Here is a 17,045-nt window from a genome sequence, read left to right on the forward strand (position 1 = left end):
GTTCTACAGGTAATAGCTAGGTGTCCAGCTAGCTTCTGCAGTGATTCTTCGGGTGTGCTTTATTGTATGCCTATAGAGTTAGGGTCAATTCTTATAGGAAATATTAGCTTCTCACAATCTACTTTCTTGATTGGTAAGTACTGTGATATTTCATTAGCTTCCATGAAAAGGGCAGGTCGAGCATGCATCAAGTTAGCAATTGTGCTCTTTTTGTGATGTATCATCTTATAAACTGTCAGGTTTGTGGCAGAGCCTTGTGTCATTCATTCTGCTAAGCACCTCATCGATTTTCAAGATGGAGGGCAAGGGCGAGGAAAAGGCTGCTAGACGGCTTAATTCAGGTGTCACACTCAGGCTCCAGGGAGACTGTGATCATGCAGTCCACTGTAAACAGGACGGCTTCGAGAAATGGACTCTCCCCCCTCACTTTCAATCTTGTCTATACGGTGTTCTATACATGACCGTAAGGTACTTCTCTAAGCATTGTTCCTTATGATCTGTTGACTAGGTCAGCTAAACGGTTTATTGGCCTTTGACAGTGAACCTCTTTCCTGTCATTCTCTGACACAGGCTACTTCAAGCACCATCGGCAGCTTTTTATATCTCTTACTTACTGCATCTGTTGCCCTGAACTCAGCCTAGGGACAGCACTATGCTAGATTCCTCAAATGTCTCCAAACCAGTTCAGGAAGGCCGCTCAGGCACCTCATCAATAGGCTTCTACATAGCCATGGACCTCGTAAGGTGGGTCTTGACTGCAGTCAACTTCCAGGGTCCAACGTAGCCCTGCTTCCTGCTCTGAATGGATGTCAAAAGTCTTCATGGCTAAGGTAGAGTCCACATGAGGCCACATGGTTCTATGTTGTAGCACCCACGAAGTTCTCAAGAAAGGTGTTAATAAAAAAATGCACACACATTAAAAAACAGCACACACATGTATAGCAAGTGAGAATTATTATTAAAATTAAATAAATATTTCAGGTTTTAGAATCATCAGAACTACTGACAGCCTTCAAATAGAGTATTGGCTCATTTAAAATAAGACATAATTTTGTATTTCTGGAGAAATTCCAAGCAAAATGTCTGCAGCTTCTGAACATTTGTGGCTGAAAAACAGATAATAAAATATAAACCATATGAAGTTTTTTGTGTACACAGGTATTGTGACGACTTCTTAGTCTAAACAAACATGAATAAGAACTCACTTTACCAACAAATACTAATGATCACTTTTTTCGTGACTGGCGTTATGGTAGATGCTGGTGTGACAAGGCTAGACAAGGGTCTCTTATGTTGAGCTCAGAATCTAGGGAGTAGCTGTATATGGACAAGCTAGGCTGCACTGAGAAAAGGACTCAACGACTGGTAGAAGGATATGCTTGCTGTTGCAGAAAGAGAAAGCAATTCATCACTCTGCCTATAGAAAGCGTTCAAGAGAAAATGGCACTGTAGCCTGATCATAAAGGATTAGTGAAACGGAGGGTGTTCCAGGAGTGCAGAAAAAGAGCAAAGGACTGACAGAATGTGCTACAAGGGCAGGAGCAAACGTTAACAAAGCAAAGCAGGACAGTCCGTGGGCAAGGGTGAGGGCTAAGGGGCCACACTGTCAAAGAACCAGACTTCACTAGAGGTCATAGAGGGAGTCTGAGATGTTTAGCAGAGAAGCAGCTGAACTAGAACAGAGAAGGGAAGAATGTTCTGGAAAGGGAAGAGAGCAAAGGCCCTCAGCAGTGAGGAGGGGCAACTCTGTTTTTAACTCACGGAGAAGACACAGAGGTAGTCAAGTTTGAGAGCAAAGGTGATGGAGAGTAAGTGAGGAGGGGCAGAGGGGACAGCACTCTGCCAGGGATGGGGAACAAATGGGCGGCAAATATATACTATGGATAAGAGTTCAGGTTACATTCTCCACTCTCCTCCAAACAACAACAACAACAACAACAACAACAACAACAAAAAAACCAAAAAACCCAAACAAACCATCCTGCTCCCCTGTGCTGACAGCTAGGTCTCCCATTTTGCTCTGGATTTAGTGTTATCACTGATGAAGTAGACAGAAAGAAAAATCACCACCTTCCATGCGTGCAAGTTCCAAGCTTCAGCATGGAAGCTGAAGACTCAGGTGTTAGAGGCCATCCTGGGAGACACAGCAAAGCCCTGTCACAAATAAGCAAATGGAATAGGAAGAAACTCTAAAGAAGTTAGATCTAGTTGATCTAGTTCACATTTCTATTTCCAAGTTTTATAACAGAGAGAGTGTTACAACTTAGTGCCCAATAAATATTTTAGAGAAACAGAACGAGGCTTTTTCTAAGCCTGTTCCTGGGCTATATGGGTTAGATCTAGGAAGGGTCAGTGGTGGAACCAATTGGAAGAATAGAAGGATCCTAGTCCCCTTTGAAGGCATCCACACTGTGATGGCATGCTCAATAGAATGACAGAGAAAGCCCCCTCAGGGGTCTGGCTGCCCAGAGTTAGCCAGCAGAACCTCTTACCCGAGCTGCAGGAGAGAACTCTGAGCATTCCTACTGTATATACAGGAGCTGCCTTCAGAGGAAGGGACTATGCTGAAGGTGTTGGCACTTGGAAGTTCTCAGAGAGTATTTGTGACCAACAATCGAAAGGAAGATGGCAATGAGAGCAGATTTGGAGGTTGTGGACATTTAGCAACTTCTGAGAGTTGAATAAGGAAACAGAATTCATTAATGTGCGAGTGTGTGGAGAATGCCTTTTATCCCAGCATGGAAGCCCAAGGCTCAGGTGTTAGAGGCCATCCTGGGAGACACAGCAAAGCCCTGTCACAAATAAGCAAATGGAATAGGAAGAAACTCTAAAGAAGTTAGCTTCCACCTCTTACATGCCCTCAGCAGAAATGGAGCCTGGTAACCCTCAGGAGCATCCTGTTAGAGACCAAGTCTCCAAGTTCCATTCTGTTCCCGTTAAAGAGCAGAATATAGGACTGCAGCTGTTTCAGTATATGGGCATGGGCATCTCACAGTTGCTGCAACAGTAAATAGAGCCTGCTAGGTGATTTTAGATGCCTCCTTTCATGGCTTAACACTCTGAAAATCAGGATGTTAATCATGAGCACTTTTTGGTTAGTACCAATTGTGGTGTGTGTTGGTCACATCTCTATCCTGAACCCTTGACCATAATCAATGGTTTTGATTCTGAGCATGGCTGTACTTATACTGGTTTGTTGATCCTGATACACTAAAACTCATTCTTCCAAATTCAAAACACATTTCTTTCGTATAACTTCTAAGGAATTATTGCCGTTATGGTGATAAAGCCTCTGTGCTGGAGAGAAGGCTCAGTGACTAAGAGTGCTTCCTGCTCGCCCAGAACAAGAAGGGTCACAGCATCCATGCCAGATGACTCACAACTGTAATTAAACTTCCAGGGGACCTAACGCCCTCTTCTGGCCTCAGTGTTCAGCACACACACACACACACACACACACACACACACACACACACACACATACTCATACTCACACATGCATGGACATACACACACAGACATATGCACTACACACACACACACACACACACACACACACACACACACACACACATACACATTAATTTTGAAAATATAAGGCCCAACATTTAAATTCTGTTCGTCTAATGATCCTTAGAAGTTATGGGTCCCATCCAGAGTAAGGCAGACCAGCATAGACAGCAGTTTTACATTTAATGAACCTCAGACCAGTGGAGGTTAGTATCAATCAGACATGTAGGGCGATTAGCATCAATGACAAGCTTAGAACAGAATGGGGTCTGCATAAGCAGGTTGACGGACTTGGCATTTGTACACACGGGCCCCCGCTCTTTACACGCTCACTGAAAGCTGAGGCAAATTCATTTGCCCGTTAGCCGTACAAAAAGAAGTACTTTGGGGTTTCGTTAGCAGGAAAATAAAGCTTCCAACAGGTTTCCATTAAGGTTATGAAATATATATTAACTTTAAAGTCTATAAAACTTTAAGAATTTAATTTCTATAGCATTTTAAAATGCACCCAAACTCTAACTATTCAAATTTAAACAGAATAGACCTGTGCACTTTCAAGTGTGACTCAGGGAGTAGCCTTTAGGGCCATCTTATTAGTTCCCCTCAATGGGACACATATGAACTGGGTCTTACCCGCTGGCGAAGGGTTCAGATATTAAAGCCCTGGTCAGGGTAAGGAATCTGTGCTTGAAGGAGAGGACACCCCAAGATCTGTTTGTTTGTTTTGCTCTGTGTTGTAATCTTGAGAATATTTTTTAAGTTTTTAGGAATTTATGTATTTGTATGTATGTTGAGGTATATCAATTACTTTCACTCACTTATCTGTTACATTGGGTCAGATGTTATACTGATTCTCTGTGACACAAGAAACTGATCTATAGCATGGCTGTAGGTCAGAGCTGTCTGGACTAGCATACCAACCCACCTAGGGACTTCTGAAGAATACAAATTCTCATGGCAGTGTCCTGTCCCCCATGCTTCCTATACAGAAATTCTGATGAGGGGCAAGAGAGGACTTATGGTCCCACAGTCTGGATTTAGGCATTTGCTTTTCCATGAAATCCTCTCATTCAGATTTGAGCACAATAGCTCAATTTAGTATCCAGTGCCAGGATTTCTTGGAAACCCGGGATTTTGAACACAGATATGATTTGGCTGAGTCCTACTAAGGCAGCAAGACCAAGGGCTGAGGGCAACAGCACAGGGCTCTCTTTACACCACTGCCTGCCTCCAGTGCCAAGCTGGCCCAATGCAGCCTGCGTTTAATTGTTTATTGGTGTGGGTTTTGGAGTGTTTGAATGTTGCAAGCAGTAGGGATCCCATTGTGTTCATAAGACGATATTTCTACATTTACCCAATATTCAGAAGTAAGTCCCCAAGAAAGGGAATTAGGAGTATTTTCTACTAAGTGAGCAAAGAAGATTTCTCAAAATGAATTCAGTGAACTGCAAAGCTTGTGCAAGTTGGGTTGAGAGACTTGGCAGTCAGGGATGGACGAGATGAAGGAGCAGGGTGAGGCAGTCAGGGATGGGTGGGATGAAGGAGCAAGGTGAGGTGGGGAGTCAACACAGAGCCTAGAGGGGCTTGTATTTGGAGGAAGATGTATACAATATTAATCCAGAACTCCAGCTTCACATTATGCGAAGTCCTCACATGTCCTTGGTAACAAGTACTCTTTTTTTTTTTTTTGCCTCTGAAACTTGTTTTAATTAATAAAATGTATTTTGTGCCTTAATTTTGTCTTTTAAGAGTGAATAGCACTTAAAAGTATAAGCAAGACAAATGGAGGAAATAAAGTTTGAAAATCACTCAGAGAACTCTTGTTTTAAAAGATGCATACATCTTTTAAGCAACAGCACACATTTTTTTATTAGATATTTTCTTTATATACATTTCAAATGCTATCCCGAAAGTTCCCTATACCCTCCCTCTGCCCTGCTCCCCTACCCACCCACTCTTGCTTCTTGGCCCTGGCATTCCCCTGTACTGGGGCATATAAAGTTTGGAATACCAAGGGGCCTCTCTTCCCTGTGATGGCCGACTAGGCCATCTTTTGCTACAAATGCAGCTAGAGATATGAGCTCTGGGGGCACTGGTTAGTTCATATTGTTGTTCCACCTATAGGGTTGCAGACCCCTTCAGCTCCTTGGGTACTTTCTCTAGCTTCATTGGGGGCCCTGTGTTCCATCTTATAGATGACTGTGAGCATCCACTTCTGTGTTTGCCAGGCACTGGCATAGCCTCATACAAGACAGCTATAACAGGGTCCCTTCAGCAAAATCTTTCTGGCATATGCAATAGTGTCTGGGTTTGGTGGCTGATTATGGAATGGATCCCCGGGTGCGGTATTCTCTGGATAATCCATCCTTTTGTCTTAGCTCCAAACTTTGTCTCTGTAACTCCTTTCATGGGTATTTTGTTCCCTATTCTAAGGAGGATTGAAGTATCCATCCATTGGTCTTCCCTCTTCTTGATTTTCTTGTGTTTTGCAAATTGTATCTTGGGTGTTCAACAGCACACATTTTAACCGCTTCTAATTGGGCACCCATGACAGCAACATTTGATGCAGAAACTGCAAAGAGCATTAACTTTAAGTTAATGGAAGAAAGTTAGAATCTTCCTACAGAGTCCTAGGAACGGTGAGACCAAGGAAGCTCTTTTACCCCAAAGCATCAAATGACACAGTGCCACTTAACACAGGACACTCAAATAGAAGGCATGGCCTGAGACAGAAGAAAATCAATTTGTATTTAAGTATGAAAGTACTGAAACTTTTGATAATCAGTCAGACCAATATGAAATGATCTACATTACTGAGCAATAGTATAAAATGATGTGTTGTATAAGTTTTCAGATAGAAAAGACTCTATCATGAAAGCCTTTCTAACTTGGAAATTACTGTAAGGACTTCTTGTCCAAGACATGACTGCCCCCATGTGGGCCAGGTTTGTATCACACTAAGAGGCAGAGATCTAGAAACAAGCATGAGAATCCCGTCAGCATTCCCTGAGAGACTTTATTCTAGATCCATCAATTGGATGTTCACTTTTGGTGCAAGTGGTTACACACTGATAACGACAAATCGATTAGAAAATTCTAACTATGGAGATATCCATTATCTTCACTGCTCAAGGATGTTCCGTACACCAATACACTGGTTTTTAGTGGAACTTTTCAGAGATGTCAACTCAGACCCTGCTCACACACATGGACTCAGAACCAGTATCTTTTTTTTTTTTTTTTTTAAGATTTATTTATTTATTACACGTAAGTACACTGTAGCTGTCTTCAGACACTCCAGAAGAGGGCGCCAGATCTCGTTATGGATGGTTGTGAGCCACCATGTGGTTGCTGGGATTAGAACTCTGGACCTTCAGAAGAGCAGTCGGGTGCTCTTACCCACTGAGCCATCTCACCAGCCCCCAGAACCAGTATCTTAATGAGACTCTCTGGTTATCTGTGTGTCTTTAGATCTAGTTCTTGGCTCCATTCCAACCCATGTATGTATATATATCAGCTTATTTTCTTTAACTAATGTGATAATGCTACAACTCAGAAAAACATTTAAACAAATTTCCAAAAAGAGGGCTTCTTTTTTGTTTCAGAAGAGATTAGAGTATTTTATTTTGCCCAATCAGAGCTCTTCAGCAAAGAAATTCATTTACATATATATGAACATTTCTCAGAAACATTAATTTGTAATACATTCTTAAAATACCAGCTTAATGGTATTTATTTACAAAAATATTTCATCACCTAATTTTGAACCTATTTGCTGTGATGACAGTATTTTTTTTTCTCATTAAGTTACAGAAACGCAAAAGAACTACAAAGTCTGAGGATGTTTTTCAGGGTTTGCAATAGTGCTTTTTTTTTTTTTTAATGAAACACTACACAGATAATTAAAAAAAACTGTTCTCCGAAAGCACATTCCAGTAATTATTTTAGAAACAGTTCCGCACTGAGCGAATGTAAAGAGAAAATGCAGGAGATGAACAGTGCGTATGGTGTTGACAGACAGGCTAGCAGTCTGGATGCATGCTTGCCCTCAGCATGGACAACCCTAGGAAACGAAATCTGTCGGTTTTATAACTGTTTTTTTGAAACACGTTTACAATGAAGGGAAATGTAACTAGACAGTGCTCCCCTCCCTAGACTAGCTACCATGTTGAGTAGAGGTCACACCTAAAGTATCACATAGCTATTTACATAAAAAGAAAAGAAAGAAGGAAAGAAATGATGCCACTATTTCTCATCTTTTCATTACTTCTTAGTGTATCTAAGTCTGTCAGAAACACAGTACACTCTCTTCAATTGGAGCAAAGTTTGGATAACAAAATACAAGTGCTATTAAAAAATAACCAAAAACCCAAACTCACATAAATAGAATTCCACAATTAACCTTCACCCATTTTAAATGCCTGAGTCAAATGACCTACACTGAGTTGACACTATTTATACTTTATAAAGATTAAACTATGTGCCTCACTGAAAAATACTTGCAGATATATAATCCCATTTCCTCCAAGTAACAGAAAAGAGGCCACCCTTAAGCAACCCTGGAGACAAGACTGAATTCATAGAAAAACTGAACCAGTAACTTTAGACCCAGACCGGGAAGTTATTAAAATCATTCACTTTCCCAGGAAGCTATGCTGCAGCTTTGCCTCTTTCATTTGCAGCAACTGTCTTCTGTTCACAGAACGCTCACAGCATCTGAAGCAAGAGCGATGGTGCCCACAACACTCTACAGAGGGCCAGAGGAAGGAGAGACAGACGGACAAAGCTCAAAGCTCAGCCGCTGCATAGTCATCTCCAAGGCAGCAGCACACTTGGGCTTCAATCTCACCCCAGAACAAACACTGAAGAAAAAGACAAACAGAAAGCCAGAAGGGACACTGGCTACATAGGAGTGTTCTTTTCAAAGTAAATACAGAATAAAAAGGCCTAGGAGTATTGATTAAGTATCAAACTGATAAGGAACAAATTCTATAAACTATAAAATAAACAAAAACCTTCATTGACAAAAATACATAAACTCTGTTTCTATTTTTGGAAATTTATTTTTAAAAAAGGTAGAAGAAAATATCTGGAAAACCATTTTCAATATATGTATATATATGTATTTTAAAACAATAACTAAAATAGGCATTCAATAGCAAGCTGAAGCTACAGAAAAGTTCTAGAAATTATGGGTGTGGACATTTCCCCTCAAAAAGATCAATATTGGAAAATATTTGGCAGAGTTTTTTTTTTTTTAAACTACATAATTGTGTTTTGTCAAGTGTGAAGGCCTTTCAATAATGCATGACCTTTTAAAACTTAAATGTATCTCAAATGAGATACCAGTATTTCTTAGTATAAGGATAAAACGTAACTTTTTATATGGATAATATACATACTTTTTAAGTACTTTGACTTAACAAGTTCACCATTTTTTAAAATTAAAGAGTACATTTATAAAAATTCATCTAAAACTAAAAGTATACTTTTTAGCAGCATATAAACATAACATGTTTTATGTGATTATAAAAGCAACTCCGAAAGTGTCGCAACAAAGATCCAGACCATCGAAACACACAGCAAATCATTTCATTTGTTTTTAATCTTTAAAAGCTAGATAAAGCCCTATTAAAGGTTTTAGAACTGATTGGTTTTAGGTGACGCTAGCAGCATATTCACGATTTTGGTATGTCTCAGACACATGTATCACTTGATTTAAACCGTAAAAGTGCAGATTAAATAAAGGACAATAAAAAGTCATGACCTAAGAAAGTGCAGAAAAATTCAAGTTTAAAGTTCAGTGCTCTTTATTTTGCAGAAACATAGAAACAAACAAAATCCCCCAAGTTAAAATAAATCTTTGCCACAAAAAAGAAAAACAGATACAAAAACAAACAAACAAACAAAAACCTTTGGAGATAGCTTTACTAATGTCACATGCGAAATGCCTTGAGCAAAGATTTGAATACAGAACTTAGGGTAAAACTTGGAACAAACCCCCCTGTTCCTCACCCGTCTCCCAGCATCTCCCACACTCTAAACACGTGTGCTCTTTCAGACCCGTCTTGCTGCCTGCCACAAATGTCTACCTGAAGTAACGGCAGAAGAACCCACAGGATGTTCTAAGTGAGGTCTTAAGGAAGCATTCTGGATAAAACTGCAGCATACTTGCAATGATATGCAGATGTACATAGCAGTATTTTCCTGTGAAAATCTCAAATCAGGGACAGGTTTTGTTAAATCTCTAACCAGTTTTTGGAAGTGGTATGGCCGTAACATGAGCAGATATTAAGGTGATGCCATGGTCAAACACATAAAGATTTTGACAAAATGAGATACTTCAAATAACAACATTCTAAGCAAACAGGGACTGATTTTAGTTTGCAAAATGAAACAAGTTATGTGGTACATAGAGAAAATCTCTTCCCATTAATAAAGTTAACCGAAGAATACTTGAATTTTAGAATCAAAGACAAATGAGTTTACAGAGAAGACACACACACACACACACACACACACACACACACTCTTTTATGTTTTTGATATTTTAGTTTTTGACCTTTTGTTGTTATTGTTAAAGTTCCTGAAACTTTGGCTTGCTGGTGGCTACTGCTTTTTGCATCAAAAAGACAGGAGTGGGTTGGGAGGAGGCAGGCTATTTCAGACTACAGTCCATCCCCTGGGCCAGTTATCACTGTGAACTGTCTTATTTACATAATCAAGTGCAGTTCTGGGAAGCTCAATTTCTCTACTTAAAAATACTTTGTACTTTCTAGTACTGGTCTCTTAGACTGTTGTGCACAATATGTAGATCAACTAAAATAAAAAACAAATAATTTAAAATGAATTAAAATGTTCTTATAAAAATCCAACTCTGGTAAACTTCTCTACTTCTCTATTAGTAAATAAACACAACTTTGATTCATCTATTTACAGCGGTTAAAATGACAGTAGAAAAGAATCTGATATGCAAATAACCCAACAAATTAAACAGCTGAGGCTCCACACAGAGTCAAGCAGTGTGTTAGGTACTTAGTACTTTTCAACTTTTTAAAACTCTCGACTATCGATATTCATAAAACTATACCTTTAAGAAAGGTCCCAATTCTTCCAGTGAGGTACCATGGAACATGGGTTTAATGGACAATATATAATGCAAATTAAGCAATTTGTAAATTGCCGAATGTTCAGAGAACAGACATGAAACGAATGTTTTTTCACTTTCTACAGATTCAGAAATTTTAAAAAATGATTATAGTTTAAAAACATTTTTATCTTGATCTGTTCTCTTTATCACATATATTTAATCCTTACCTGATGCTATTTAAAGTAAACTTTGATGTAAACTTTTATATTCAGTAGTGCACATTATAAAATGTAAACAAAAGAATTATTAATGAAAGAGACATGGGCAAGCGGCAGGCTGAGAAGTGAGGATGACCTACAGGGACTTAAGTTCTCCAACAGATGAGGGCAAAGCCCGAGTCCCAGCAACCTGTGCCCTGCCTGCACGTAAGGACGGTGACTCAGTACAGACTTCCACAGGAGACAGTGTGTGAAGTTCACGCCCCCACTTCCCTTCCCTTCTCTTCTTCCTTTGTGGCTTTAGTAATCACAGCCCCTGACTGCAGTATAGGCTGCATCCTCTCTAGGCTGCCATTACCCTCCAATGCACACCACTCTTGGTTACAGAAGAAACTTCATGACTGACTGACGTCAACATTTCCTTTTTGCTTTTAATATGTCAAAGGGATATGTACAGGAGTGTGATGTTTTCTACGGGAGATATTTTGTAGCTCATCAGACTAGACTCTTGGATAACTGGACAAGAGGCACCTGCAGCTCTCCATGCGGCAGCAGTGTGTGCACTAAGATTAAACTGGCTCATCACCTGAGTGTAGTGGAACTGTGAGCGAATGGAGTGCAGTTTTAAAAGGGAGCTGAGCACTTTACTGAAATAATAAAACACTGCTGTTTTAGCAATTTTAATTAAATAATGCAAGGGTACATTTGGTTAAACATTTTATAAAATTTCAAGCAAAATTAGAAACTTAGCCAATTTCAACTTTTCTACAAATTTAACCAGTAACTGTGTTGGTCAGGTCTACTTTTAGCTGAACTGATGTGACCAGGACAAAGGACAGGGACGGATTCTCCTCACCACAATGCAGGTTCTCTCACTCTTCCACTCTGCATGGCTACTACATGGAAACTCCCGGAAGATGAGCGACTCAGCTATGCGCCACACTTTTCCATGAAAAGTGACACATCACCTTGTTTTGCTTTTGAAAACATAGGAACTGAACACAGTATGTGATGATGAGAGTAGAAGAGGATCCCGCACGCACACAAGCTGTGTGTGTGCTCTGATTACTGAAAGCCCAGCATTCGGCAGAGTCCAGCGAGAAGGGACAGCTTGCTGCCTTTTCACTAATGACACCGATTAGCAGTCTGTTTGAGAGAGGGTGAGTGCAGACAGCTGCTCACAATGCAGTCCAGACACAAAGTGACCTTGGTGGACTTACAACTTCTGGTTTATTGCCTCTCCCCACGTCGGATCAAACACTGATGGCAGATACAACGGCACAAAGTCTTTTGGCATATGAAAGTTTAATACAGGAATGATCCACAGAATAGTCCTCCAGGACTTGTCAACATCTTCTGGATGTTCACCTGTCAGCGTGACCCCACTCAGTTCTCCGTTCATCAGTGCACAGCCAGCACACACTACACGCTCCAGTTTGCACGCATGGGGAGTCTTCTCAGTTAAAGCCGTGTGACTGAGGTAAAACAGTGCATGATTGTGCTGGGAAAGAAGTTTTCAGCAAAGTGCATCCCTTTTACGTTATCTTCCCCAAATACATCAGTGACATCGACAAGGAAACTTCTCTTTCCTTCTGGTTGAAGCTGTACTGAGTTCTAGTTGTCAGAACTGGTACCACTTCTTATCTTTGTATTTCAGCATCATCTAAAAGAGGCAAAAAACCAAAACCATCAAGAAAACTATGTTTTCAAAATTCTGAAAACTATTTATATCTGCTGTCTATAAAGCGCACCATTCGGGAGCATTCTGAATTAATATTATACCTTGCTTACTTCATTTTATTTAAAGTAGCATGAATTGTTCTAGTTAGATAAAAATGGCTATATTCATCCAAAAATTATTAGAAGGTGCTCAAGTTTCTGATACACACTGTAATTTCTGTTTCATATGTGACAAAGTTTGGTGCCTTAGCAAATAACTTAAGAATAAGGCATTTGCCAGGTTTTTAGTTAGAACTAAAAGTAATTTTTTTTAAGAGCTAGAGAAAGAAAGGGCAGAAAACCCACCGCATCTCAGGTTTACTGAGCCCTTGCTGTAGGCCAGACACCAAATGTTCCTCACTCCACTTCAATTGCTCTGTACAAATCTTGGCGTCTGCATTATTTCCTCCTCATTTTGTAATAAAACCCCGAGGCTTCTAGACTTTACACAAGGTTGATAGAATGGGGAATCTAGGTTTGGGCCTGGCAATCTGAATTCCAGAGTCCAAGAACACACCTCAATGCCCCATCCTCATTAGACTCTCCGGTGTGATGAAGCCTACATCTGTAGAAGGGACAGGCAAGTGGGTCTTGTCTTTGGAACATGCAGACACCGTGGAGGTGGTAGAGTGCTTGTGCTGCATATGGCTGTGGCAACACAAACCCTGCCTGACACTGAGGGCGAATGCTTACATGGGGGTCACTTGTGGGTACCTTCTATGGCAAATGATCTCCTTCATATAACACAACCAAAGAGGAGATGTCCATTGGTTGAAAAACTAAAGGAATGCTCAAATTATAGAGACTGGAAGAAGGCCAAACATAAAAATAACTTTGATACTGTTCATCTGAACAAGAACTTAAGATATCCTCAAAGGCCAGTCCAGGAAGCAAAAGTGAGAAGCCAAAGTCCAAAGCATGTGCAAAATAAGATTTTTAAAGAATTATTTTTATTTTATATACATGAGATTTTTTTTTTCTTGGTCTGAATTTCTGTATGTTCCAAGGCCAGAGAAAGGCATCGATTTCCTGTAAGTGGAGCTACAGATGCTCTGAGCTGCCTTGTGGATGCTGGTAAGCAAATGCAGGCCCTCTGTAAGAGCAGTCAGTGCTCTTACCTGCAGAGCCACCTCTACAGCTTGGAGATTAATTTTTAATAAAGATCCATATCAGTCAGCAAAATACAGCTGTATGGACCTCATCTAGGGATCCCTTCGCTTATGGCATCTATTTCTGAGGTCCATGAGTCACTACGGAAGCCTCTCCACTACTTCTCCTCAGGCCTTAGTCTACAGACACGAGACTCAACATGATAACCCGTGTGAGTTATGTAGATCTACTTGGAAGAATGCAGGAGACAACTGATTTCCTTCTTAGGACAAGGTGTTACAGAAAGCTGGCATTTTTACTGGGGTCACAGCCAAACAGCTGCAAAGCTTCTCCATTGCTGACAAAGGTCCTAAAGGTCTGAAAGGTGTGTTCCTTCAAAGTGTACAGTGTTCAGGAGAGGCCAGGAACTAGTGCCAGATTCCTGTACGGTTCCCTCTCATGGTCAAAACTGGAACTTGAAATTATACAAACTACATGACTATAGAAATAACTGAATATACAAAAATGTGGTCCTTTCTCTATCCCTTTGGGTGACCAAGTGCCCGCATACCTCATGAGCATGTTTGGAGAAGGAGTCTGCGCTGGACATCATGGCTGCCGTCCTCTCTTCCAAGTCACTGAGCTTCTGTCCTCTTTCGTCGAGGGCCAGCCTGGCTCGGGCAAGTTCACCCACCACTCCCGACGCGGCTCCTTTCACACCTTCAATCCCACCAGGGCCTGGGATGTGCTGTGCGAGGCTCCTGGAGGCCTTTCCCGAGGACGACTCTCCAACTGGAAGGTTTCAGTGAATCGGAGGAAAATGAATAAAATTCCCACCATGTACCAACATTAGAATACAATTTTTGGGGATACAATCACAATATTAGTGTTTAACTTTATAACACACCTTTATTGTGTGGTTTTAAATTCTTTCTACATGCTTTTCCAAATATGCAAAACTACAGTGCACCACTCTAAACATCTTGCTTCCTCCCAGATCACACAGCAGAAATTTGGGGAAGCAGGGCTGGCTAGCACCTGTTGGCTGTTGGGAGACTCAGGTGTGCTGCTGTAGGCCTCATAACTAAAACTGCCTTCTGGGCTGCTAATATTGTAGTTACATTTGCATTTTCAGATCCCACTTAGCATTCTTGATTCACACTTACTTTATGAAGATGCTGCTTCCACGTTGGAAGCCCAGACCTGTAGACACAGGCTCTCTTTTGCCTCCGTTAGTGTCTTCACTTTTCACAGGAACCTATCCTTTGCTAATCTGGCTTGTTTGCCCCACTCTTCAGTACCAAGACCCTGCAGCTAGCACCCAGCTCACAGCACGTCTCAGATCCTGTGCTTGGAGCCCAGTTATACTTCCATTTCTTTCCCTGCACTATAAGTCAGAACCTCCCTCACACTCAGCAATCCCAGAATGCCTTCATGGCCTCTTACACTCACTGTCTACTCTCCTTTTTCCTTGGTCCTGCTCTATTCTAGCTCCAAATATCTGCCCCTCATAAATATTCCATATAAAGAGACCCGCACAGCCTGTGGCCTTTTGTGGCTGACTTCTCTCACTGGAGATACTCTCCTTGTTTATCTGTGTGGCCGCATGCACCAGTGCTATTCCTTCTGGCTAAACAGTGTATCATTTCAAGTGTACACCATATTTTGCTTGTCCTCTCACCAATGGTCTTGGGTTTTTTCTGCTTCTTTGGCTTATTATAAATAATGCTCCCTTGAACATTTGTGGAACTGTTTGTTTAAACATCCATTTTCAGTTCCCCTGGGTGTATGTGCCTGGGAACAGATCAGCTGCGACATAGTCTGGGACACTTGGAAACTTAATGTTGAAGTTTCTGAGGTCTCGGGGGCAGCTCTCTAAAGAGGGCATGTCACTTCATCGCTGCCAGCAATGTGAGTTGCAGTTTCTCTCCATTCCTCCAATGCTCGTGTGTCCTTCTGAGTCAGCTGTCCTGGTGAACATGATGGCTTTGGGTACACATTATTTCCTGAATGACATTGATGTGGGACATCTGACGATTACTGGTAAGAATATTTAAGAAGAAATCTAAACCTTCTATTCATTCAAAATTGGGCTATTTATTCTTTTAATATGGAATTATGAGTTCTTTGCATATGCTGGACATGGACTTTATCAGGTATCAAATATGGTATTATGCAATTTACCCTATTATTTGAATTATCATATTTTCTTGCTTTTTATTTTTTGAAACATAATGTTTCCATATAGATGAACTATAATTTACTTCATTTATTCTCTGGTTGTTTGTGATTTAGGTGACTCTCGTAACCTCTGACCAGACAGGGGAGAAACATTTATTTCATTTCCTTTGAAGAGCTGTGTGCTTTAGCTTTTTCATGTCCTTGATTATTTTGACTTAATTTTCATGTTGTTGGTTTTACCCATGTGAATACCTAGAAGTTGTGTCAACATAATTTGTTGACTTTCTCAGCACCCTTGAGGAAAGTCATTTACTGAAAATGCTATTGGCTAACTTTTGGACTTTCAATTGTATTCTATTGCTACATCCACGCCAACATCCCACTGTCTAAAGACTATAGCTTTATAGTAACTTTTGTGATGGGAAATGTATGTCCCTTGGCCTTTGCTTTTCCTTTAAGACTTATGAGAGTCTGAGCAGGAAGTAGTGAGCTAGAGTTTCACTTATGGGTATTTAGTCATTGCTGGAAAGTTGTAAGAATTATTTCATGGTGTTGTATAGTAGAGAAACTACAGAATATGTACCACATATATAGGAATTATTTAAAGGCCTTTCATTTATACATAGTCATTTAATTTATTATGTCCTTTATTGTATTTATGAACTATTGTGATGGCATGTGGACACAACCCACCTTCTTGATTCCATTCTACAGTATTCATTAAAAAATAAAATTAGCTATGGAAACATGAGATTTTTCTGTATGTGGATGGGTTAACTTTACTTCCTTATTTTCCTGTAAATTTTAGTAACTGTTTATTATACTATGCAAAAATCCAGAGTCAAATGGGGATTGTTCAGATTGGTTTGAGGAGCAGTGCTGACATTTCAGCAGGATAAAAAAAAGTCCTTAAACCCAAGAACATGAGAAGGTGTTCAGTATACCTGTTAATTTCTTTAAATAACACTCTCAAGTTTTAGTGAGAATACCTTTTGCTTTTTTGTGAGGTTATTTCTAAGTGGTTTACTTTACAGTGCAGAACCCAGAGAAGAGCTAACAGCAGTGCTCCCCTGAGCACCCATAAAACCGCAGGGGAGCCCATCCTACTCCTCCCAGGAAGCCCACACAGACACAGACTGAGAGCTGTTTCCTGAATTTCATGTTTGGATCATTGATTGTTGGTGTAGAGAAATATAAGCGATCTTTAAAGACCGAGCTTGGCTCCTTTCACCTTGCTA

At 40.4% G+C, this 17,045-nt stretch overlaps 1 protein-coding gene across 5 annotated transcripts in view; it reads right to left on the minus strand.

Moving 5' to 3' along the window:
• Nucleotides 1-9,302: 9,302 nt before the first annotated feature.
• The window catches only part of Stxbp5 (syntaxin binding protein 5), a 145,789-nt gene continuing 138,046 nt past the window's right edge, over nt 9,303-17,045 (minus strand). For all 5 annotated transcript variants that reach the window (XM_029483001.2, XM_021173980.3, XM_085842627.1 and 2 more), the window contains 2 exons: nt 14,198-14,418; nt 9,303-12,481 (listed from right to left, as the gene is read on the minus strand). In XM_029483001.2, the coding sequence (XP_029338861.1) occupies nt 12,440-12,481; nt 14,198-14,418 (263 nt within the window). In that variant the 3' untranslated portion in view covers nt 9,303-12,439. The remainder of the gene's footprint in view (nt 12,482-14,197; nt 14,419-17,045) is intronic.

The sequence above is a fragment of the Mus caroli genome, unplaced genomic scaffold (genome assembly GCF_978045245.1).
Source record: "Mus caroli unplaced genomic scaffold, Mus_caroli_1 scaffold_9, whole genome shotgun sequence".
NCBI lineage: Eukaryota > Metazoa > Chordata > Mammalia > Rodentia > Muridae > Mus > Mus caroli.